The 26,811-nt window shown below is 40.3% G+C and overlaps 1 protein-coding gene across 1 annotated transcript in view; it reads left to right on the top strand.

Annotated features, from left to right (window-relative positions):
- The window catches only part of CDC42SE2 (CDC42 small effector 2), a 94,754-nt gene that overhangs the window by 33,283 nt on the left and 34,660 nt on the right, over window positions 1-26,811 (top strand). The window contains exon 2 of the mRNA XM_060762014.2: window positions 25,372-25,691. Coding sequence (XP_060617997.1) covers window positions 25,638-25,691 — 54 coding nt within the window. The 5' untranslated portion in view covers window positions 25,372-25,637. The remainder of the gene's footprint in view (window positions 1-25,371; window positions 25,692-26,811) is intronic.

Here is a 26,811-nt window from a genome sequence, read left to right as displayed (position 1 = left end):
CTTTCATAGTTGAGGGAGTGCACGGACATGTAAACATTGACAGAAAACAAAGTTACCATCCTAGGTGTTGTGATTTGCACTGCTGTGTGGTCTACGTGGACTAAAACAATCATATCCGTCTCATAGGTGCTCTGATCCTTACACAAGGCACCCATGACTGTATGTTTGTGTTCTTTTTCTTTAAACTATTCCAAAAAAAAAAAACAAAAAAAAAAACCCTTGGCTTGTACCTCAAGGTTTACAGAAAATCCATACTTTTAGGCATATGACCATCCTTCCAGGTGGTATCACTTTGCACTGCAATGGGGTAAGGAGTTAGTGTTGGTTGGAACTGATTGATAGACAGCAGTATTCCACCCGTGATTCTTTCCTGGGCTGTTGGGAATTGTGGGAACTGAAGTCCCAAACACTTGGAGGACCAAAGGTTGGGAACAAAACCATAAGTAGTGTTCCCTCGCTACTTCGCGGTTTGCTTTTAGTGACTTGCTGTTTTGTGAGATTTTGAAAATATTAATAAAAATATTAAATATTAAATATTTACATCCATTGGAGGCCAGGGAGGCCAGGGATCCCAAAAGTGTGGAGGCCTGAGGTGCAGTGGGGAAGGCCTGCCTCCCTGGCCTTCTGCTACTCGCATGGCTCCAGAGGCTCTGCTGAGGCCTGGGAGGCAGGCAGGTGCCCATGGGATTTTCACTTATCATGGGTGGTCCTGGTATGGAACCCCTGTGATAAGTGAAGGAACATTGTATACATTTTGACTCATAATTTTAAACTGCAAAGCAGTGGCTGGCTTCATTGAGAATGTGTTTCGAATCAATGTATTTGTGTACAAGGATTTTATAGTCATCATGGATGTCACAAAGCCAATAAGTACAGACAATCACAGTGGAACAGGGGCCAGTTTTGTCCTTGGCATCTCTTACAGGTCATGCAGACTGAAAAAAATGTTTCTTCTAAAGGAAAGGGGTGGAACCTCTTGTTTTAAAAAACAACAGCAACAACATGTTTGTGTGTGTGAGAGAGAAATAGTATGGGGAGGAGTACTTACCATCTACTTCAAGAATTGCTCGTCCTCGAAAGTTACAAGTTTTTTTTGCTTGGAAATGTAATCAGAGATATCAGAAGGGATCAAGAACTGCAAAAATAGCTGGGGAGTCACACCTTGGTTTTCCGTGTTCTATGAGACTCATTTCTGAAGGATTGTGCAAGTTCAGTAAATGGTGTGACCATTGCATGTGCTATGAAGATGTTGGGTTAGTGCAGTGGCTCTCAATCTGTGGGTCCCCAGGTGTTTTGGCCTACAATTCCCAGAAATCTCAGCCAGTTTACCAGCTGTTAGGATTTCCACTGGGCTAGTGGGAAGGGGCTGATTCACTCATTAACAAAATAATGCCAGGAGGCAGACTTGTTAGTCTAAAGTAACTTGTTCATTGGGTAAACATCGGGTACTTCTATGTTGGATTGATTATAATGAACCATCAGTGTAAAATAAAGATTCATGTGAAGGGAAACAAAGGAAGGCCTCTGCAATTTGCATGACCTCTGTGATACACTGATTGCATTTGATGTATTTCTGGTTGAAAGTAGTTAATGAATATAATCAAACTTCATGTAACTGAAGAGGTTTGTAATTATAGAACTTAAAGTACATAGTACAGTAAGTCATTGAGGTACCTATGCCTACTGCTCCTTTTTCATGTAATGAGGGTGCTTAAAATTATTGTGTTCTTTTCTGTCTGTTTTATAATGAAACTATCATAAGGCCATCATTATGGTAAAGGTTGTTATCATGCTATTTGACAGTAATGTGCATGTCATTATTTGGAATCATGTGATATTTCGTTGTGTGTGTATATGTTATGTTCCTTCAAATCGTTTCTGACCTACTGCAATCTTAAAGTGAACCTGTTACAAAGTTTTCTTGACATAATTCGTCCAGAAAGGTTTGGCATTGCTTTCCTCTTAGGCTGAAAGAGTGTGACTTGCCGAAGGTCACTCAGTGAGTTTTCATGGCTGAGCTAGAAGTAATACTCTGGTTTCCAGAATTATAGTACAATACTCAAACCAGTACAGTATGCTGGCTCATAGGAGTGATTTAAACTGTCATATTCTTGTAATAGGTGGTATTTTAAGCATTACAAAACAAGAATGGGCATGGGGAATTGCCTTGCAGAATCTCCTTCCTTTTTTATAGTAACAGCAATGTTCAGCAACTGGAGCCAGATGTAAAATAAGTATTAAGGAGAGCAGATACAGAATTGAAGAAAAAGATGCCTAGTGTAATTTAGTTTTAGTCATTGAACTGGAACCCATTTTGGAGACTAATTTTCTTGTCAACTGTCATCAAGTTGGTTTTAATGTATGATGTCTCTTTCAGTGAGGGACCCTCAGTGTTACCACATCACCCTGCTTGGCTGTCAGTTCAATCATGTTGCTGTTACTGCTCCTATGCAGCCATAGAGCTCCATCAAAGCACCTGGCCATTACAGTCATATCTGTGAAGTCAGAATGGAGCACATGACTAGTAAGAAGCTTTCTTGATGGTCACACAGGTACCCTGTTCTGACATCACAAATATGGTAGGCAATGGCCAGTCATTAGGAAAGAGCTCTGTGGCCACCAAGGATTGGTGGCTTCATGGGCACAAGCTGCTTTATTTCCCTTCTGTGATCAGTGCATGGAAAGTGTGATGACAGATGTGTTTGTTTGGACAGGTCAAATTGGACCCAATCCAGATGTACTGATTTCCCCAATTCCTCAGGAATATCAGCCAACTTTGTCAAAAGTCAGGCAATATCATAGTAAAGTCAACATATCTAGGATACTCACCAGAAGCTACTGTGTGTCATGAAGACTGCCAATGGTACATTTGTGGTAATTACATTATTTTTGGCCTGTGTAGACAAGCCCTCAGCCTGGCTCCTCAGCAAAAGCCTATCTGACATGGGACACACTTCTCCGTTACTATTAGTAGAGTCTCTTGCCTTGCAGAAAGCTAGTGCCATAGTGAAAGGAAACTAATTTGGGAGACATTATACCAGTAGCTATTTTATTTTCACTATTTTTAAACTGTTGTGAGTTTGAATTCCTTGATGTTAAACAACCTATCACTTTTGAGATCAGTCAGTAGATTCCTCTCTCCCTTCTGCTGATCCCTGCTATAAAATGCAATTTAGCCATGTGAATTTGAATTCACTACTCTTTATTTTTGTTCTGTAACAAATGCAAATTTTCTTTCAGTATTTGTAGAAACTGTGAAACTGTCTTCATTGTTCCAATTTGAAATTGTCAATTGGTTGACTTTTGGCAGTTAATAGCTGAGATTAAAAACAAAAAGACCAGACAAAATATGATACAGTCATTTATTTGAAGAGTAATGCATTTCAGGCATGTTGCTTCTACATATAAATAATGAATGCATAATACCAGGAATGCATTAAACTGCACTCAGCAATAACATTGATTTCTGGAAAATATGCTATTGATGTGCTAGATGTAGAGCCTGTTGAAAACATCTTCCTCTTCTTTCCACACCTGTTTTCTTTCCTCATGCTGTAGTTTCACACAAGAAAACTACTTGCAGACAACTGAGTAAGTCATATGATTTCCTGTCTTGTGTACTTTTTATAGTTTAATGTTTCCTCTCTTATAATATACTTGATATTATGCCAGAATAATATTTTTGTTTTTATTCTGTTACCTCCCATTTATATAGTCTGCACAACCTTGAAGTGTGTGAAAACATTTTCTTAAAATCAGTAGCTAGGTTTCCTTTGTAAAAACATTAAACATTATGACTTCTTGTAATGCTAGTCAGAACTCACAACCAAGCATAAAGATAAAGGTAATAGTTTTCCCTTGACATTAAGTCTAGTCATGTCCGGCTCTGTCCATAGACACCTCCAAGGTTATGTGGCTGGCATGACTGCATGGAGTGCCATTACCTTTCTGCCAAAGCGGTACCTATTGATCTACTCACATTTGCATGTTTTCGAACTGCTAGGTTGGCAGAAGCCGCGGCTAACAGCAGGAGCTCCCCCCGCTCCCCAGATTCGAACCACCAAACTTTCAGTCAGCAAGTTCAGCAACTCAGCAGTTTAACCCAATGTACCACCGGGGTCTCCCAACCAAGCATAGAAAAGTATTATTTGCTACCTACTTATTTTTCTTAACATTCTCTTAACAGAGTTGTACATATCCAGAAGCAATGTTGGTTTATGTACATTAGAGCTGAAATTATTTTATACAGATTTTAAACTTAAATATCACAGTTACAGTATTCCTGCTGCGTATTCATGAACTTTCAAATAAAAGAGGTGTTCCGTCTTACTATAATCTTTCACTGATCCTCCCAAAGCAAAGTGACCCTTAACAAAAAAAAGTATGTCACACCCCACTTAAATAATACCCACTTAAATAATACTTAAATAATACTTAAATAATGGATGCCAGATGTATACATTTACTGTTGCTCTTGCTGTGTGCCTTCAAGTCATTCCTAAGTTACAGTAACCCTAAAATAAACGTTTCAGAGGGTTTCTTGGCAAAGTTTATTAAGGGGTGGGTTGCCACCCCATTGCTCGAGGTCACCCAGTGGGTTTCCATGACCAAATGGAGATTTAAACCCTGGTCTACACTAAGCATGCACAACCTGAGGCTCTCTAGGTGTTTGGGTATCCAACTCCCAGAAGCCTAGCCAGCTTGTTCAATTATCAAGAATTGTGGGAGCTGATGTTCAAAACACCTGGAGGGCCACAGGTATGCCTGATCTACATTATCATATTAATGAATCCTGACATTATCTGCCATGCCTAATGCTATGAATTATGGAAGTTGTAATTTTACAAGCTCTTTAGCTTTCTCTGCTAAAGACTACTAGTGCCTCACCAAACTGCAGCTCCCATGATTCCATAGCACAGAACCATAGCAGTTAAAGTAATATCAAATTTCATTAATGCTTCTTCCCTCTTGGTCCAACATTCAACCCACGATTCCATGTTGGCTCCCATATATATGTGCAATTCTGAAATTTGAGCTGGAAATAAAAAGAACCTCTTTGTATATTTGAATTGGTGAATTTCACCCAAACCTTAACCTCTAGGCTGCTCCGGTAAATAGGTGGAATCTTCTTATAGTACCTTTACTTCTGTATAAATTATGCACAGCAATAAAAAAGAAACTATTTTAATGAAGATTATGCAGTTGGGAGAAGAAACTAGAGTTAACAATCCACTTCAAAAATTATGTTAGTGGAATTATTTGATTATTAATATTGTTTTGTAGCATAAAATGTTTCCATCATGTGTAAGCAAATATGCGGCCACAAAGTGGAGTGGGGAGAAGCATCTTATTTTATAGAGAGTGCATATCAGACAGTCTCCTTGGGTTGTGCTGAGTGCTGTAACACTCACAAAGCACAGAAAATCCAAAAATAACCACATTACTTACCAGACCTTAAATAGTCATATGCCCTGTTAGCTGCAAGAGGAAGTGGTGTGGGAGTAACTGCAGCACAACGGTATTCTGTGAAAGCAGAATGTCATTTTAATTTGTAGACATTTTAAAACTGATAAACTTATACATCTTTTTAAAATGAGGATGAATTGTGTCTATTATGGCCAGGGCAGCAGGAGTTCGCTTTCGTCAAGTAATAATGATAAGCCTGGAAGGAGGCACACGTGTGGGTGCAAGGCCAAGTTGTACAGCCTGCCAGTTAAATCTGGCTTTTTTATAATGTCCTTGGTGGAGGATCATAGAAGATATGGCATAATGTGTGCGTTATTTCCATCAGCTAATTTCCAGATTTTCTCACCTTCTGACTTGACTTCCAGGAAAGTGCTATATTGTTATGTAGAGAAAGAACTAAGGCACAACATACACAGGTGAAGAAATATTTCATTACCGTAATCTCAATCCTGTTGAAACACATGAGGTTCCTCTTATTCCAGTGTGAAAACACTTTTGAGGGCTTTAAGGTGTGACCTTTGAAAAACTTCTGGTTTAATCCACTGGTTTTGGTTTTTTTTAATATAAAAAAATGTATGGTTTGAGCATTGACTTGGTATCATGTTGGAAGGTGGTTTTGACATAAACACTTCCTTAGGTCACCTGATCATTCATATAATGGAAATAATTCTCTTGCTTGTATCAGTGCCTGAAAAAGTCATGTTGCCTTTTTTAAAAAAGTGTTTGTATGCAGTCAGGTTGTTAGGTAAGTTTTCACCTGTCCTTGCTTTACCAGCTTCACTTTAATAGAAATGGAAGTGGGCAATCAGAATGATGAAAAGAGAGAGAAGAGCTATGTGATTAAGGGAAAATGTGCAGATGTGGTGGGATGTGTGGTCATGTGACTGGACCAATATGGTGAATAGGTGGACACAGGTGTAACACCATGGTTTCCATTTGGATTAAAGCAATAACACTAAAATAGTCAGCCCAGGACAGGGATGAATAGCACTAAAATGGTCAGCCCAGGACACGGATACTGTTCAGTGAAGCTGGGATACAGCTTTAATTTAAATTCACCCCAGTTTTGGAGTCCCCAGTGGCGCAATGGGTTAAACCCTTGTGCCGGCAGGGTTCAAATCCAGGGAGTGGAGTGATCTCCCATCTGTCAGCTCCAGCTTCCTATGCGGGGACATGAAAGAAGCCTCTCACAAGATGGTAAAACATCTGGGCACCCCCTGTGTAATGTCCTTGCAGATGGCCAATTCTCTCACACCAGAAGCATCTTGCAGTTTCTCGAGTCACTCCTGACACACACATACACAAAACCCCCTTAAAATAACTATCAGGCTTAGGTGAGTTGAAATGGCAGAGATTAACATAGAAGCTCAATTTATTTATTATTCTTACCAACCCCAGCCGCGAATAAAACTATCTCCATATGATACCTCAGCAACTGCAATAACCATTAAATACATTTGAACCTTGTGGAAGTTTGTGTGTGTGTGTGTGTGCATGCGTGTGTATGTGCTGTTCTCTTACATATGGATACACTTACATAGTGTGAATCAACATGGAAGCCAATACCTGTTTATTTGGTTATTATATTTTCATTCTGTCTTTCTATTGATGAGGGATCCAAGGCTGTTCCCAAACAAAACAAATTTGGCTAAATACATAGTAATAGAAACTAAAATAATTTCATGGGCCTGAGCCTGTAAAATAACAATAGGTAAGATGAACTTTCTACATAGATTCAGTGGTTATACATGTGCATCCATGCAAGCTACTTCTTTAAAAGTTTTGGGGAAAGTATTCAAATGCCTGGTTCTGGGCTTTTCCATGAACCAACCTGAGGAAAAATCTTGCTATGCAGGGCATGTCATTTTCATTGTTCAAGTGAGTCCTGCATTTCTGGAGATACGATTTCCATATAAAAGTTCCTATCTGGCAGTAATATACAAAATATCTTGTGGATGGATAGTGTAAGATTAACGGAAAGCCACCAATAATAATCATTATTGTTGTTACCACTACTACTACTATGTTTATTTATACCCCATTTTCTCTTTCTACAAGAGACTCAAAGCAGTTTACAGTAAAACCAAATGCAATACAAATTAAAATCTAAAAATATACAAACATTAAAATAGAATTAAATATTAATTGTATTAAAATAAACAGTTAAAATAAACACCAAGGAATACCAGATACTCAATACTATATTTCAGAGGAAGGCAGTAGCAATCCACCTTTGAGGATCCCTTGACTTAAGAAACCCCTGGGTCAAGAGACGAATTGAAAATGTACAGACTCACAAAAGGGATGTTGCAAATGTTGCCTACCACTAGTCACTTGCTTTGTCCGATGCACGGAGAAAATGACCCCATTGTGGAAGGGGTAATAAAGTGTGCAGAAGGTTTGTGTTTGAAACTAAACCATCACAAGCTGGTAAACTCTGTGAGTATGTAATGAGTTGATAGAGAATTTTGGATTAAGTACTATTAAGGCCTATTAGGAATGTGTTGACAGTTTTAAATTTTCTAGCATTGGAGTATGTGTTGCTAGTATTAGAGAGGAAGGAAAATACATAAGGATTAGCACATCATCTCTAGCAGTTTGCTTATCTCAAACAGAGAATCAGATATTTAACATCCTTGCCCCGAGAGACATGTAAATCCATCCATAGAAATAATACCCTAAAGACAAGTGCCTGCGTCCTCTGTTTCCTTGTAAGAAGATCAAACAATGTAAAACTATAAGACCTTATCTAGTTCCAGAAAGATAACAAATGTGCCTGTCAGATTATTTGAACTAAATACTAAAATGTAGAGCAGCAGCCTTCAACCTGAAGCTCTCTGAATGGAAGTCTGTAAGTAAATTTATCATTGATATCACATAGGAAATCAAAATATGTGCATGACATGTAAATGAAGTCATAAAATCCAGAATACTTAATGGAAGATGCAAAAACAAATACTTAATCCACAAACATTCATGCAAAAGTAAAACCATTCTTGAAGGTACTGCCCCATTTGTCTCCCCCTTCCTTCATCCTTTTTATGACTAAAGCAATAATGTAGCCACATTTCTAGCAGGTTTAGCTCTTTTGGAGTTAAAAGATAACAAAGTAAAAAGTAGATAATTGACAGAAGGAAATACACGTGCCATGCCAATACTTAGTTAACTCCTTTCTGAGCCCATGAAGGTTTAAATAATCCTAGAATCATCCTCCTTGTTACATCATCAAAAGACCAGAGAAGGACATAATGTTAAATGTCCTCTGCTTATTTCTAAGAGTGTTATGGGGATTTTGCAGAATCTGTCCTCAGGATGTGCTGAAGGCATAGTGTGAATATTCAGCTAATAAAATACTGCAGATGTAGTAAAATACAACTCCAGTTATTGATCATGCTGTCTGGCATTCCAGTACATTTGGAAGGATCAACCGAAGCTGCTTCAGAGGATGTCGTTCATATTAAAAGTTCATGTTTCCTGTTATCTGACAAATTAATCATTTCCAGTTAGGTATATGCATTGCACAAGGTCCAATAGAGTTTGTTAAGGTTTTATTCCGAGTCAGCATGGCAGCTTCATAACATAACCCTGTACATGCCTATTAAAAAGGAGTCCCATCACGTTTTGTGGAGTCCCCGGTGGCACAATGGGTTAAACCCTTGTGCCAGCAGGACTGAAGACCAACAGGTCAGAGGTTTGAGTCTCGGGTGAGCACGGATGAGCTCCCTCTGTCAGCTCCAGCTCCCCATGTGGGGACATGAGAGAATCCTCCCACAAGAATGGTAAACATCAAAACTTCCCGCGTCCCCTGGATAACGTCCTTGCAGATAGCCAATTCTCTCACACCAAAAGTGACTTGCAGTTTCTCAAGCTACTCCTGACACACAAAAAATCACATTCTGTTATTTCAATGTTTAGCATAAATAAAAATGCAGCAAATGGAATTTCTCTTGACTTTTGGTAATGATTCTGACCAAACAGATTTATTTATTTAATTATGACATTTATATGCCACCCTTCTCACCCTGAAGGGGACTCAGAGCGGCTAACAAAATATATATACATACAATATATTATATTATTAGCATAGTACTATATCAGTATTAAATATTACTATATTGTATTATACCATTATATTGTAATATTATTAGTAATATTACATGTAATATAAGTATATAATTATAATATATTATTAGTATTATATTGCATTACATTATAATATTATAAATATTATATGTATATACAATATATTGTATTACATTATATTATATTGTTAACATAGCACAGGAGGCAAGGTGGAACTGTCCTCTGCCCTCCTCTCTCTTCACTCTGGCCCAGAGCGGCAGTTGGTGCTGGGGGTTTTTATTCCGAGTCAACATGGCAGCTTCATACCATAACCATAGATTCAATGCAAATGGGTAATGTAGTATGGATGATTGTAAATTGGGTCTAGGATTTAGGGCAGGGGTCTCCAAACTAAGACTCACGGGCAAGTTGCAGCCCTGTAAGGTCATTTACCTGGCCCCCATCCTAAATTTTCAACTTAGTCACCCAGTGTCTGAACCAACTTGAAGGTACACAATAACAACAATCCTAATTATCCTGACTATCTCATCAGCCAAAAGCAGGGCCACACTTCCCATTGAAATACTGGCAAGTTTGTGTGGATTAAAATTATTCTTCATTTTAAATTTTGTATTGTTTTTAATATTTTTTGCACTATGAATAAGATATGTGCAGTGTGCGTAGGAATTTGTTCCTTTTTTTTCAAACTATAGGCCGGCCCCCCAACAGCCTGAGAGACTGTAAACTGGCCCTCTGTTTAAAAATTTTGAAGACCCCTGATTTAAGATACTACCACATGCACAAAGGTTTGCCCTGTGGAAGGCTTGTTGTTGCATGCAGACTCCATCAAGTAAAATAATGTGGTAATGTTGTGTGCCTTTAAGTCATTTTCTGACTCATGGCAACCCTATGATGACCCTATAACAAATTGTTGTTGGCAAGATGTGTTCAAAAGAGATAAATTTTTGGAAGGTTTCACTTCTGCTGAAGGCTGTCTAAGTAGCAATCCAACCACAACTTTAAATTCTTATTTTTTAAAAAAGTAGAGTTTTAATGAGACGTATGGATTAACTTTTTGAAACTGTTATACTTCTATTATTTTAGATGTTCTGTTTTAATTCATTTTGTAAGTTGCTTTGAATCCCATTCAGGGAAAATGTGATATATAAATTCAGTAAACTTTGCGTAGCTCTCTTAGACTTTAAACATTCAGCTTCCCATTTTGGGTCTCTTCTGCTTTGCAAGAATATTCACCTAATAAATGTGAAATTTCCCCAACTTTCAGTGTGCAAACACTGTCATAAGCACATCTTCCCCTCTTTTATTTGCTCTATGATAAGAATGGGAATTATGAGGCCCACCAGATATGGTTGGGCTGCGCCTATGAACATTTCTCTCCATTTGCTATTCTGGCTAGAGCTGCCAAGCAACGTTGTCTATTCTAAATTATATTTTTGTAATGCTTTGACAAGTGGGCTATGTAACCCCCTCCCCCCAATTGATGAATGCTTATGAGTTAATTTTCTTGAAGCTATGGATGATGTTGATTCCTGACCTATCCCCATCAGAATTACTAAACCAAAATAAATAAAAACTACATGCTATTTGAAAGGCTGTCCTCTACACTCTTAAGTATACTTTAAAAGTGGATTTGGGGGGAGGAGGGGACTTCTAGAAATCCCGGAAACATGCTGGTCTTCCCAACTCGTTTCCCTAAGATATTGAGGCACAGTTTTTGAGAAAAGCACAGATATCCTCTCATCACATCCAAAAGATTGCATCTCCTTTTGTCTAGACATAAATTAAGACATGGTTTCTACAACAGTGTGTGTTAAGGATGTTAGAGATCCACCATAATGTAGCTGGCAGGTTCAAACAAGCTGCTTGTCTTTCCTTCCAGGACAATTACTTGTTTGCTTCTTTCCTCCCTTCTATTTTTTTTTTCCTTTCTGAAAACAGTGTATTGTCTAAGCTCTGACAGCTAGAACCCTTAATTTCAAACTGTGCATGGGCACCTGCAGTCCTCCTTCCTTTTTGGTTTTCTGTACATGTTATCTCTTCCTCCCAATACTGAGATGGACCAGTTACCACATTTCCTGTTTGAAGTTGCAGCAAAAACATGAAGCAGCAAAAAGGCAAGAGAGGTTGATTCTTAAAGTGGGTCCTTTGAAATTTTGAAAATGGGGAGTTGCTTTTGTTGGATGTCAGTTTCTGAAGAATTTACATACATTATTTTGTTCCAGCATTTTATTCAAAACTGAGAGATGTGAGATTAGAACAATTTCTGCCAGGGATCTGCCTTGACAATTTCTACATTCTTATTTTGAGTTATAATAACAGTTTAATAAAATAAAACAAAGTGAACTTCCGATGATATTCTAAAATTATCCTTGTTCTATTCATTTAGTCATCAGCAGTGCTTTCCCTTCTTCCTGCTTATATTTTTAACTCCCAAGTCACTTTTTCCATTGAAAATACGCCTTCTACATTTTGATAATTCAGTGAGAGGTTTGATTTAGGAGTAAAAAGAATTGTTCTTGAGAGGCAACATTTTCATTCATACAAATTATTATTATTATTATTATTATTATTATTATTATTATTATTATAAGCACAACAAGATTAGTACACAGCAAACAAGATCACGATGCTGGCTGTTGTATTGGATCACACATTGGACACTTCCCAAGTGTCTAGGACTGTGAGATGTATCGGTGAATAATACGTGCAGATCCAAGTAGGGTGGCCTTTTACAGCTGACAGATGGTAATTTTGTCAGTGCTGATTATGTTTTAGTTTTAGGTCACTAGGCATTGCCGATCACCACTGGGACCACCTTGACTGGCTTGTGCCAGAGTCTTTGCAGTTTGATCTTTAAATCCTCATATCTTGTCAGCTTTTCCAGTTGTTTCTCTTCAATCCTCCTGTTGCCTGGGATTGCAACATCAACAATCCATACTTTGTTTTTTAACACTATCGTGAGATCAGGAATATTTTGCTCCAAAACTCTGTCAGTCTGAATTCGTAAGTCCCAGAGCATTATTATTATTATTATTATTATTATTATTATTATTATTATTATTATTATTTATTTATTTACTGCATTTGTAGACCGCCGTTCTCAGCCCTAGGGCGACTCACGGCGGTGTACAACATATAAAAACAATTTACAATATAAGCAATATCACAAACAACAATAACAACATCACTATCAATAATACAATTACACTAAATCATTCGCGACGTCTCATCATAGAATCACAATCCGATCTCGTTATCCATGTTCCGTTCCAATCGTCATTGACAATTGTTGTAGCACTTAGTCAAACGCCTTCTCAAACAACCACGTCTTTAGTCTCTTGCGGAATGTCATAAGGGAGGGCGCCTGTCTGATGTCTACAGGGAGGGTGTTCCACAGCCGGGGGGCCACCACCGAGAAGGCCCTATCCCTCGTCCCCACCAGGCGTGCCTGTGAGGCAAGCGGGATCGAGAGAAGGGCCTCCCCAGACGATCTCAAAGTCCTCGTGGGCTCATAGGCCGAGATGCGGTCAGACAGGTATTTTGGGCTGGAACCGTTTAGGGCTTTGTAGGCCAACACCAGCACCTTGAATTGGGCCCGGTAGCAGATCGGCAGCCAGTGGAGCTGGAACAACAAGGGCGTTGTATGCTCCCTGCGTCCTGCTCCCGTTAGTAACATGGCTGCCATGCGCTGGACTAGCTGGAGCTTCCGGGCCGTCTTCAAGGGCAGCCCCACGTAGAGAGCGTTGCAGTAGTCAAGGCGGGATGTGACCAGAGCGTGTACTGCCGTGGCCAAGTCAGACTTCCCGAGGTACGGGCACAGCTGGCGCACGAGCCTGAGCTGTGCAAATGCTCCCCTGGTCACCGCTGAAACCTGGGGGTCCAGGCTCAACGATGAATCCAGGATCACACCCAAGCTGCGAACCTGCGCCTTCAAGGGGAGTGCGACCCCATCCAGCACAGGCTGTAACCCTATACCCTGTTCGGCCTTGCGACTGACCAGGAGTACCTCTGTCTTGTCTGGATTCAATTTCAATTTGTTCGCCCTCATCCAGACCATTACAGCGGCCAGGCACCGGTTCAGGACCTCGACAGCCTCCTTAGTAGCAAGTGGGAAGGAGTGACAGAGTTGGACATCATCTGCGTACAGATGACACCGCACCCCGAAACTCCGGATGATCTCACCCAGCGGCTTCATGTAGATGTTAAACAGCATGGGGGACAGTATAGAGCCCTGTGGAACCCCACAAGTCAAAGGCTGTGGCGTTGAACAGGGGTCCCCCAATAACACCTTCTGGGTGCGGCCCTCCAGAAATGACCGGAGCCACTGCAGAACAGTGCCCCCAAGGCCCATTTCCGCAAGACGCCCCAGAAGGATACCGTGGTCGACAGTATCGAAGGCCGCTGAGAGGTCCAGGAGCACCAACAGGGACACACTCCCTCTGTCTAGCTCCTGGCACAGATCATCCACTAAGGCGACCAAGACCGTCTCAGTTCCATGTCCCGGTCTGAAACCAGACTGTGCCGAATCCAGATAATCCGTGTCTCTCAAGAATACCTGGAGTTGTGAGGCCACCATGCTTTCCATGACTTTGCCCAAAAAGGGGAGATTGGAAACAGGCCGAAAGTTGTCAAATTTAGTGGGGTCCAGTGATGATTTTTTCAACAGCGGTTTTATAATAGCTTGTTTTAAGCTCGCTGGAATCTCGCCTTCCCGAAGGGAGGCGTTAACCACCACCGTTACCCACTCAGCCAATCCCCCTCTGGCCTCCTTCAGAAGCCAGGATGGGCAGGGGTCTAGGATGGACGTAGTAGGCCTCATTCCTCCAAGTATCTTGTCCACATCCTCGGGTTTCACCAATTGAAACGAATCCATCAAAATAGGACAAGCAGGTGCTCGTGTCACATCCTCGGAGACTGCATTTAATATGGTGTCCAGACCAGAACAGATCAAAGCGACTTTGTCTGCAAAGAACCGAGCAAATGCTTCACAGCGTGAGGCCGAATTGTCAGGGCTCCTGCCTGAGGTGGCGGGAGTTAAAAGACCTCTGACAATCTGGAACAACTCCGCCGGACGGTTCCTTGCAGACGCAATAGTAGCCGCGAAGAAGGTTTTCTTTGCGGCTTTTATTGCCGCGGCATATGCCCTTAGAAAGGACACAAACCGTGCTCTCTCTTCCTTCGCTTCATCACTGCCAACTCCTCAGTAAACCAAGGAGCTGGTTTAGCTCGGCTACTTGAAAGGGGACGTTCTGGAGCGATCGTGTCAATTGCCCTGGCCATCTCTCCATTCCAGAGAGCGACCAAGGCATCGACAGGGTGACCTACCGAGGTGGCGGGAAAATCCCCAAGAGCCTTCAGGAATCCATCCGGATCCATAAGCCTCCTGGGGCGGACCAACTTAATGGGTTCTCCACCTTTGCAGAGGTTGGGGGGCGCAGTGAGCCTAAATCTGACCAGGAAATGGTCGGTCCATGGCAACGGAGAGATAGTCAACTCCTCAATACCGCCACCTTGCTCCCATCCCTGGCAGAAAACTAGGTCCAATGTATGTCCAGCACAGTGGGTGGGGGCAGATATTTGTTGGGACAGCCCCATGGTTGCCATGGCAGACATGAAGTCCTGAGCCGCTCCTGTGAGGGCCGTCTCGGCGTGGATATTGAAGTCTCCCAGCACAAGAAGCCATTGAGACTCCAACGCCAGGCTCGAGACCACCCCCGCTAGCTCAGGTAGGGAGACTGTAGTGCAGCGAGGTGGATGGTACACTAGCAGAATCCCTATTCTCTCCCAGTCACCCACCCTCAGGTGGACGCATTCAAAATTTGTTGACTGCGGGATGGGACTCCTGGTCAGATGGATGGAATCCCTATAGACCACTGCGACCCCGCCTCCCCGCCCCCCGGATCTCGGTTGATGCTGCACGGAGAACCCTGGGGGACAAAGCTGAGTTAAATTCACACCTCCAGCTTCATCCAACCAGGTCTCCGTGATGCACGCCAGATCTGCCCGCTCATCCAGGATTAAGTCCTGGATAAAGGTCGTTTTTCCGTTGACAGATCTGGCGTTCAACAGCACCACCTTCAATCCGGAGGGACCGCCAACCTGGTTACACCAATTTACCATAGGAGACCGGTTTGGGATTATTAATGTAGATATGCGATCCGAATTAGGCCGAATTTGTGGTCTCCTTTTCCCGCATCTCCCCTTCCCCACCACGACTTCTATGGGGGCCCCTCGGCTAGTGGAACACCTCCCCTCCTCCATGCCGCAATCCAAATCCATGGTCTCAATTTCTGTTCCATTAATGGTTGTTTGGTTTGTTGGAGTTTTTTCTTGCCAACTTTCTCCATTCTCTTTCTCCCCCCTCCCCCCCTTATTGTTACTCACCGCCTCCAGCCCGCTTCGTCCCTTGCCCCTTCCACAAGTCACTAATACCAAGGACAGTACAACTAGGTGGATAGGGTACCGCATGGGTAATGATGGAATACTTCACTAAGACTGACAGTAGCAAGGTGCAGTATGCGTCGCAGCTGCGAACAGTTCATAAAGTGCAAGAGTCTTAAAGTGCAAACACAGTAGGCGTCACAGCTTTATGCCACAGAGGCAGTTCATAAAGTGCAAGATCTTAAAGTGCAACCAGGTACCCAAGTCTGGCTCTAAATGTTAACTAAAGTGCAGCATGGAGGGATGGGGGATTAAGTGCTAGTTCAATTTAGCAGCAAGAGAGGCAGGCGCCGTAAAGTGCTATACTAAGTTATTGTACCAATTGGCAGCAGGTAAGGCAATTATTATTATTATTTTCTTGCTCACCTGTTCTCATGGCTCGAAGCAGGTTACAGAACAATTACAACACATAAGCATAGCAAAATCACCACAAATACACATATTAAAATACACAAAGAGATTAAGCCAAAGAAATGCATTTAAAATTCATGTTTATTAAGTCTGCATAAGGAGTTTAAAATGAAGGGAACCTGACCTAGCCTGTCTAGCTTGCAGGGATTGAGAAAGAAGCACCCCAACTGAGTTTGGAGGATAATAGCAGCCAAGAGGCTATGAGATGTTGTGACAAAGAGGCTGTACAGGTTGGTCTCCTGCCTTTGACAGTTTCCACAGTGAAGAGTTACAGCAGTTTGGTCCTACTTTAATGTCTAGGGCTGAATTTATGAAAGTCTGGGATTTATATTTTGTTGAGGGATAATGTTTAGAGTCCTCTGCCAAATAACTCTAAGCACTACACCAAACCATTAGCTCCAGCTTTCCAATAGATGTAGCTGTGAATGTTAAACTGTTGTAGTTTTGTAGTGTGGAAGCACTAGCAGTTACCGTATGCTCAACAGATATACTCCATTTATACATCCTTTTTGAGAGGCAGATATCCTAAATGAGTCTGGTTGTCCTTTCTAAGTGTTCAACTTATGTGTATGTTGTCCTGTGAATTATATTTTAAAATTTCTGTTCCTGGTTTGAAAGTGTTATTTTCCTCTTTAATTGTGCAGTACTTACTTTAAATATAGTACTGCACATTTAACAAATGTGGCAGCCACTTTATTTTGTGGCTGCCACAAACTACATTGAATTGGTTGAGATTCCGTGAGATAGTAATTGAAAAAGCTATAAGAAAAGATGCTGCAGGCTGTCCTGCAAAAACAAAGTTTTTGCATTTCAATAAACTTCTCCTGTGTTTTTATGATAGAACTAATTATGAAATTAAATATATAACTTGTGTTGCTTAGTGTTATCAATGATCAGGCATGATATTCTCATTCTTCAGGACATCACTTGGTCGGTGTGATTCAACATGTTGTTCATCATTGTCTTTTTGTCTGAAACATAATGTAATGTTTGATAGTTTCAGTATGAATTGCTGTGTGAAATTTAAACTCTTCTTGGGGTCACAGCCTGGTACTGCCTCTATTGCAGTACTCTTTCTCTTTAGGGCCATATATGGAGAAAGTGGGCTTTGTGTGCGAAGGCAGAACTTTTTAAAGCTATCTTGACAGAAGAAATCACAATAGTAATGCACAGAGTCAATACATAGTTATACCTTTCCATGTCTCTCTATCTCTAATTCTCATATCTAAATCTGTCTTCTCTTTCCTTCCCCATTCTTTTCTCTCTCTCTCTCTAATCCCATATCTTCTTCTGTGTCACTTCTCCAAACTACATTCATATTATTCCCACCCACCTTCATACCCTGACTGGGATATATTCATTCTTGGCATTTTAAAATTGTAAGTAATGTTAAACTCCATCGAATTTACTTGTGAAGAAACATGTGCATATAGGTTTGTCCTGATTATGACTTCTTCTTCTTTTCTTTTTTTTTTGCTGCATTGTGGTTGCCATCATTTGTCTCCCTCTCCTTCTCCAGATTTTTGGTTATTGTTAGTAGGATTGTTATAGTTACTTTGAAGGTGAACAGGGATTCCTCAACTTGACTGTGAAAGAAAAAAGCTAGGAAGCAAACAAAGAGTGTCGATGGGGAGCACTGGTTAATGAGAGCAAATTATGAAAAACAAAGTTTGGAAAGATATTGGTTTTACATAGAATAGTTTTTTGTTTTGTTTTGTTTTCTCTTTAGGTTTGACTACAAAGCCTGTATGTTGTTCAAACAGCTTATAAAACTTAAATTTGAACCAGTGAAATATTTTCCCATTTGGTAGACTCTGTTTTAATCTGATTGATGTGATTTAAGCAACTGTGGCTGACGTTTACTGTGTCTTTAATGCTACAGTAGAGTCTCGCTTATCCAACCTTCACTCTTCCAGCATTCTGTATTATCCAACTCAGTCTGCCTCCCACCCAGATCCACAGCTGTTTCAATGCATTGTGATGTTTTGGTGCTAAATTCGTAAATACAGTAATTACTGCATAATGTTACCATGTATTGAACTGCTTTTTCTGGTCATTTGTTGTAAAACATGATGTTTTGGTGCTTAATTTGTAAAATCGTAACATAATTTGACATTTAATAGGTTCATTCCTTAATCCCTCCTTATTGTCCACCTTTTTCGCTTATCCAACGTTCTGGCGGTCTGTGATGACAACAGGATGTTGATCTTGGTTTGACCATAAAATCTCAAGGCCTAGGATGCTCCTGACCCAGAAATCCTGGATGATGTGAAGGGGGGCAGGGTATGAATGCAGTACCCCCCCCCCCCCATTCCCCATTGTATCTCTAGGGCTGATGTCACCCAGTGCTGTAACTCATGATGCCCTCCTTTCCACTGAACAAAGGAAGGAAGATATATCCCTAAAAGTGAAACAGTTTTTAAGACCTGTTTTTAAGACCTGAAGGCACAATGCAGCCAATGTCATGGGGGAGAGAGTGTGTCACTGAAATCCTATGTATGAGAGAAAAACAAGAAGGAATGTTCATCTTTTTCAGAAATGTATCAGTTCTCAGTTGCAAGCGAGAAGAGCCAGGCAAAGGGCAAATAGCAGGGAAGTAGGAGGCACTTCAGTTTATAAAAAAGGTAATAATGGCCCTCAGCTTTCCACTTCATAGAGTTGTGGGTGCTGATGATAAAGAAAGATTTCCCGCTGTGAGCATTAAACTGGCTGTAAATCTTAAGTTGTTAATACATTCTTCAGTCCAGTTAATAAGGTTATAGATCTAATATGATTAGAAATTCATTATAGGGCTTGCTCTTTTACTTGGAATGCTATTGCTGAATTATGTAATAGTAAAAGAGCCAATTAAAAGTATTGGTTTCCTGCACCTATGCTTCAGTCTTGTTTTAAGAGGATAATCTAGTGGGGCTGCAATTAAGCTGAGAAGTCTAGACAGGCAAGTATTGTGTTGCCTGTAAAACAGTTTCTCTCTCAAAATGCAGCATTGCAGTCTTGATCCTGCCTCTCAATCTACAGTCCTTCACAAAGAATAGTAAGAATTGTTTTCTAGTTCATAATCATGAGCACTCTGAAAATATATGTGTACAAGCAAATACACTCAAAGCTTTTTGTATGATTCCACTGCACCAGAATGCATCAATACTTGGTAAAAACGAATACCTATTTTTCCAAGATTTTAGGTTTATTAAAAAACTTTTATTGGCATGATTTAAACTCTTTAATTGCAAGACACCTGTATTTCCGATGGAGTTGGGAGGGAAATGGAGTTATTTCCCACAATCATTGTGGCCATAAGTCATACTTTCACGGGTTTTTTTTAATAATGCCTCTAACACAAGCATGGGCAAACTTCAGCCCTCCAGGTGTTTTGGACTTCAACTCCCAGAATTCCTAACAGCTGGTCCAAAGCACCTGGAGAACTAAAGTTTGCCCATGCCTGCTGTAATATCATCATGACATCATTGTGATGACATGCAGCACTGTCTGATGCATGTGAAATTTGTGACTGGTTTCTAATTTTTATCCTTACAACTTCAAAATTGCTCCAGAATCTCAGATAGTGAATAAAACATGATAAATACACTATAGGTTTTTTAAATTTTTCATTTGAATAACTGGAGCATTAAAAAACTATGTGCATCCATGCCTAGATGCATATACAGAGTATCTATTTAGCTCTCTAATGCCATTAGAAGGCTGTTTGGGGTCAGAATGACTTTGAAATGTTCATAGATATCTTCTAATTTACATCATAATTCTTACATTTATGAATGCTTTCACCTCTTGTATGATTTCCGGTTCTAGCCAGCGGTGCAATGAAGCCAGGGCTCCCAAGACTGAAGCCCTGCAACTTTGTGATTAACAGGGACAATATCATTATCTGCCCTCTTCGACTGCCCTCTGATTTAGCTGAAGGGGAAATGGATTTTCTCAGCAGTAGTGAATTGTTATGAGCTATCACTGTTAGGCCATTAATACCTAAATATATTTTATATAGATAGATGGAGACAACTGCCTACATTTTGGAATTTCTTTCAGAGTGTCATTATGGGGACGATTGTGATGACAGCCAGCACTTCAAAAAATTACCGATGTTTAACTCTATAGATAGTATCTAAAGGATGTCCAATTAAATCAATTGCTGACTGGTAAATCTGCACTTATGAAAATCCCATTGATGTAATAGGTTTACTCTAGTTGAGATTACTAGTTGGGCTTAGACCATTAAGTGTTTCCTATACTTTTCTTTGCTATATAGAAAGAGCATCTTCTAAAACAGTGGTTTTCAACCCATGGGCCCCCAGATGTTTTTGCCTTCATCTCCCAGAAATCCCAACAGCTGGTAAACTGGCTGGGATTTCTAGGAGTTGTAGGCCAAAATAGCTGGGGACACACAAGTTGAGAACCACTGTTCTAAAACAAGGATGGGCAAAATAAATCCCGAAACCTGCATGTGACTCTGGAGGCTTCCTCAGAGTCAGAAGACATTTGGAAGAAAATCTTCAAAATGTACTTGCCCCAGAATGTCTTCCTAGTTCCCTGTAAGGGGCATGGGGCATTGCTGCCATGCTCCCCCCCCCCCCCCCGCCCAATAAAATCAAAACAAAACATTTTAAGCCTGGGAAAGTACTTTTGGTTAATTCTTGTGAAGATACACTAAGCAAAAATATACATTTTTTTAAAAAAAAGGTGTCAACATTATATTATTAAGGTGACACAAATCACTGCTGCTTAACCTGTACATTCAGTTTTAAGGAAGTTACTGAAGATGGAAGGCCTCTGTTTGGTGGGGGCACTAATAAGTCTGCTGATGACGGTACTTTAAGACAGAAAACCTAATTCGAGAAATGGGTGAACAACAAAATCTTAGCACAAAACAGTACATATTAATTTGGTGTGAGAGTTCAGGAACTGTTTATTACCTATCTTTTGATGTCAGTACAAATATTCAGTTATTTGATCTGTATGTTATTGCAACACGTTATCTAGCTCAATAAAACTAGCAAGCTTTCACAGTTTGAGGTGTGGCCAAAGCTTTCCTGGCAAGGGATACCGTCTTGCCTTGTGGGTGCCATCAGATTTTTCATATACTATAACCAGAATTTACAAAGGTGACTTTTCTTTTTTCAATCTATTTTTATTAAGGGTAAAGGGAGGGGGGGGGGCAAGGGTGAGGAACACAAAGGGGAAGAGAAGATATTTTTCTGCTTTTCTTTTACAAGTAAAGTGGGAGAACAATAAAATAATAAAATAGTAGGAAAACCTATATAGAGAAAGAAAGATGGAGAAAAATGGGAAAAGAAAAGAAAAAAGTGAAAAGAAAAAAATATTGAAAAATTGAAAAAAATAAACAAAAAATGTATTACTTCCATCTAGTCCTTTGTGGCTTTGCCTTTATCTTAACCTACATAATTACCAATCACGGTTGGCTTTCATAACATTTCAATAAAACAAATCAGCTCTTTATGTTTCTCCCTTACATATTAATATCTTTTAAAGGATCTGATTAGCTTCTCGTTCTTGTCTAGCTGAATAAAGGTCAGATTGTTTTTTTTTTTAAAAAAAAAAACTGCAAAGGCAGTCCCTAAGTTACAGACAAAAAAGGTTCTGTAGCTTTGTTCTTAAGTTGCATTTGTATGTGAGTCGGAACACGAACATTTTAAAGTGTAACTCCAACCATATATATAAAAGCTTTGGATAGCCTAGGGAAGGCTTAACCCTGCTGTAGTGTTGGTTTTGCTGCCTGTGCCCCTGTTCAGAAGATTTCACCACTTTCTGTCCCTGTTATAATTGGGTTTTTGAAAATTTTGGCATATTACGGAAACAAGTATTAGTGAGAAAGCTTCAGTGGAGCCACCTTTTCCCAATGATAACCCTTTTAGGTGAGAATTTCACTTTCAATTTCCCTCACTTCATATAGTTTCACCCCCATGCTTAACTAGGGGCTTCATTACACTAGAGAAAAAATCCACTTAAAATCCAGATTCTGCCTCCTACAGGATTCTGGGGTTTGTAGTTTAGGGAGGAGCCTTTAACAGCCTCACTAAACTACAAAGCCCAGAATTCTGCAGGAGGCAGAAACCAGATTTAAAGTGGATTTGTTCTCTAGGGTGATGAAGTGGTAGAAATCATTTGTAAGTCAGGTGTTTTGTAATGCAGGTATTGCCTATATTCTGTCTTACAACCCTTACCAGATCTTAAGAGAGAGTCTAGCATGATCCCCTTTCTGATGGCTTATTTAAATAGAGTGCCCAATCTACAGGTGTTGGGATCTCCAAATGGAAAAATATACAAAGATAGGCAGGACTTCTGGCTCTTGATTCAGTGGTCAATAGCTTTGATCTATTCACCAGAAGCAAACAAGCTGGGCCAAGAAGAGAAAGTGGCTGACCTCACTGAATTTGTATGCTTTGGACCTCTGCCTTTTGAAGTGTACCCAGTGCTCAGTCAAAGGATAGACTGGGACATACATCCATTGCCATCCAGGGTCAACAGAATGAGTCCCATTCTCATAGGAAAAAGAAACACAGTCTTCCCCAGACAGTGTGACACACTTTCTCCAGTTGCTGTGACACAGATTCTCTCCAGCTTTCAAAACTGCATGCATTCTGAAACTATCAGGCAGAAGATTTGTCCAGTTTTATCCCCATTTCTTCTGTGCTTGGGGGGGGGGGGGGGGGGATATTCTAAGTTTTGCAGCATAGGCACAGAAGAAGGTCTCTCTTCCCTATTTGTGTGGAGAAACAAGGTTATACTTACATTCAGGTTTTTGTTGAAATGAAGAACATTTCTTCCCACTTTAGCAATAATAATCAATATAATAATTGTATTAAATATAATATAACTGTATTAAGTGCTGTAGGTCAGAAGAACCCCACATGACCATCTGGCTATTGTAGCAGGGTATACCTTAGTAAATGCCACTATGGCTACTAGATCATTGGAGAGAAGGGAGAAAGAAATTTCAAGGAAGTACAGCTTTATAGTTAGAGTCCTAGAATTTTAGAGATGAAAGGGTTGCAAAGGCCATCTAGTGCAACTCCCTGCCATGTCCCTTGCCTTCATTGGAATGAGAGCAATGACAGATTTGGTTCAAAGGCCAAGCAGAATGAAAATACATAACATGGCTCACTGGAGTACATAGAAATGAGAGATGGTTTCAAAAAGGAAAGCGGAGGAACAATTTTTCTTTCTCATCCTCATGAAATGTCCTCCTACTGTGATATATTGTGCTAAAGAGAGCAGGTTTAGGGCTATCTGACAGCTCAAAATCTAAAAATGAGTGTATATATTTAAGGAGAAATTAGGAAAGTTGCTTCATGCAATTTAACCTTTTGCTAAGAAGAAGTTTCCCTCCCACTATCATGGTACATATTTGCCAGATCCCATGACCCATCCAAGTTAGTGCTGGTGAACTCAAACCACCATCTTCTACTGTAACTGATATCTCCAACATTTCATGTTCAACTGTCATCTGTATGCTGTAGTGACTAAACAGAGTTCCTGTTGGTGGTAGTTAATGTTTAATTTGCAAACTACGATCATACATTCCAGCATACCTGGGAGTTCACCAAGTATGCAGAAGTACCTTTTTGTTTTCATTCTCCCCCCCCCCCCCGGTACCTGTTTTAATGCCCCCCCCCCCCCCCCCCGAATGTTAATAGTCCTGGACCCCCATGTAATAGGTACAGAACTATTAACATTCAGCACTGGAAGAAATGATAGGATCACAAAGGCTTCTAAATGTGCATAATAAGGTTCCGTATCTTTCAGTGTAATATTTTTCAAGATTGATTTACAAGGATAAGCATGGGAAAATAGGTAATATAAATGACTGAAGTGAAAGCACTGGGAGGATAACACTTATTACCCTTTCAGAGTTATATGATTTCAGGTTAGAGATTAACTAGCCTTTCAGTTTCGCGAAAGAATGGACAAAATCTTATGTGTGTCATTTTTCCACTCCAGGAGCTTAAAACCTTTTAAGGTAACAGTTCATACTTCAAATATCATTTTTCCATTTTGAAAATACTACTACTTAGAGCAGCAGGGTGAAAGTAGTTATATTATGTTAGTCTGGCAGCCCATGAGCTCAAATACCACCAACACACTTCAAGAAGGCTGCATTATTTTAACAGGCAAGCAAATGATGGTGATGGAGGAAAAGGGGGGAGTGGGCCCTTTCAAAACTTTAACAGGTTAAGGGATTAAAATTACTTCTCAAGAGCTGGGAGGAATTAATTATTCTATCACACTGTAACAAAATATAGAAAATCCACATATGGAAAATCCTATTTGGGGGCGCATTATAGAAAATCTTACGAAAAACGAAAGAGCAGTAAAAATACAGTGAAATGTGCACTTTGGTTCTCTGGATGTTGAAATGTATTCCCTACTAATTGCATTGAAGCAAAAGCATGAAGATTGTATGGTCTGACGTATACAGTAGAGTCTCGTTTATCTGACCTTCGCTTATCCGACATTCCATCTTATCCGGTGCCCCCTTTTCCTCCAGCATTCCCCCTTCAATTAAAAAAGTGCTCTCCAACTCTCTCTCCATTTCCAATATGTGAAAAAGGCAAGACGAGGAGGAGGAAAAGAGGCAGGACTGGAAGTGGAAGCGTCCTCCCTCCTTCACTCTGTGATTTCCATGGTCCTTTTCCACATCAGGGCACTTCCTGCTGTGCCGCTCTAGCCCCGAGGCATTGCCTTGCCTTAACCCTTTTGACTCCTTGTTTTTAGTATTCTAGGTGTCTAGCGCCACATTGGACAAGTAACAGTAGGAGATTACTATCGGAAAATTTCATTTATCCGACATTCTGCCGGCCTGTTTATATCGGATAAGCGAAACTAATGTCAAACCTAGAATATTCTGTGAATAGAGTATGTAACATTGGGATTTTAACCAGTTGTTTCAGATGTTGTGCTACATACAGTGACATACATTGTCATTTTTCTTTTTCCCAGGTTACTATCTACTTGGAAACTAATAACTGAAGAAGAGCAGTTTTTGTGATGCCAGGGGTGCTGTCCCGAGAGTAAAAAGAAAAAGAGGACCACTACTTGTTGCAAACTTGAATGGTATTGTAAAAGACTGGAGTTGTAAAGACAACATTTTATTTATCAACTGTGGGATTCCTGAACACTGAAACATTGACTGATACCATCTTACATATTTGGAGCTTTGTGTCTTGCTCCTAACTTTGGTATTTGCACTTTGAACTGTTAACAAAATGAGTGAATTCTGGTTGTGTTTCAACTGCTGTATTGCAGAACAGCCTCAGCCGGTAAGTATGAATTTTATTTTACTTCTATGCTTTAGTGGTGTTTAGCATTCTTCACTTTCCTGCTTTTGTATGCTAGAGTTTTAAATTACCAATTTGTCTAGTCGCTTGAGTTACTGAAATCATCAAATCTGCTGCCTTTCTGCAGTGCATGCCTTTTATGCCTACACTTTCTGATAGTGCTGTGAAATGGCCCCCTTTTTTTGATGTATCTGGCATGGTTTTAAGGCTGTGTTTGATGTCATAGCAAATGATGTTTGATCTTACAGCAATACACCTCTGTCAATTGATAGTGTTGAAGTGGTTGCACATAGTGCAGTGATTTCAGTATTAGCATAGAACTTTGGGAGATCAGAATTTGAATCTGCACTCAATCACAGAAATCTACTGGATTACCTTGGGCAAATGGGACTCTCTGAACCCTAAAGGACAGCTGTGACACTTCCATTGAATAAATAATGCCTATAAAATTCTACAGCAAGGTTATCGTAAGTATGAGTTGATGTGAAGGCATGTAATAACAAAATAAATGAAACAATGAGTTGTTGAAGGCTTTCCTGGCTGGAATCACTGGATTGCTGTAAGTTTTCTGGGCTGTATTGCCATGTTCCAGAAGCATTATCTCCTGATGTTTCACCCACATCTATGGCAGGCATCCTCAGATGAGATAATGCTTCTGAAACATGGCCATACAGCCCAGAACACTCACAGCAACCCAAAAAATTAATTGTATGTGTATATGCCAGCCTCAGTAGGCCCCAACTATTATAATGTGTGTGCATACCTCTTACAGCAGTTGGTGCCCATTGAGGCTGGTGGAGAGAAGCCAGCATAGCTAACATTTTCTAGAAAAACATACTGAATTCATATGCAGCATAGTGCAGTCAGGAGCCCTTGATGGCACAAAGGGTTAAACCACTGAGCTGCTGAGCTCGCTGACTGAAAGGTTGGTGGTTCAAATCCGGGGAGTGGGGTGAGCTCCCACTGTTAGCCCCAGTTTCCGCCAAACTAGCTGTTTGAAAACATGCAAATATTAGTAGATCAATAGATCAATAGGTACCACTTTGGCAGGAAGGTAACAGCGCTCCATCCAGTCATGCCAGCCACATGACCTTGGAAGTGT

Source organism: Anolis sagrei, chromosome 2 (genome assembly GCF_037176765.1).
Source record: "Anolis sagrei isolate rAnoSag1 chromosome 2, rAnoSag1.mat, whole genome shotgun sequence".
In the NCBI taxonomy this organism is placed as follows: domain Eukaryota; kingdom Metazoa; phylum Chordata; class Lepidosauria; order Squamata; family Dactyloidae; genus Anolis; species Anolis sagrei.
This window is presented reverse-complemented; position numbering and strand designations above follow the sequence as displayed.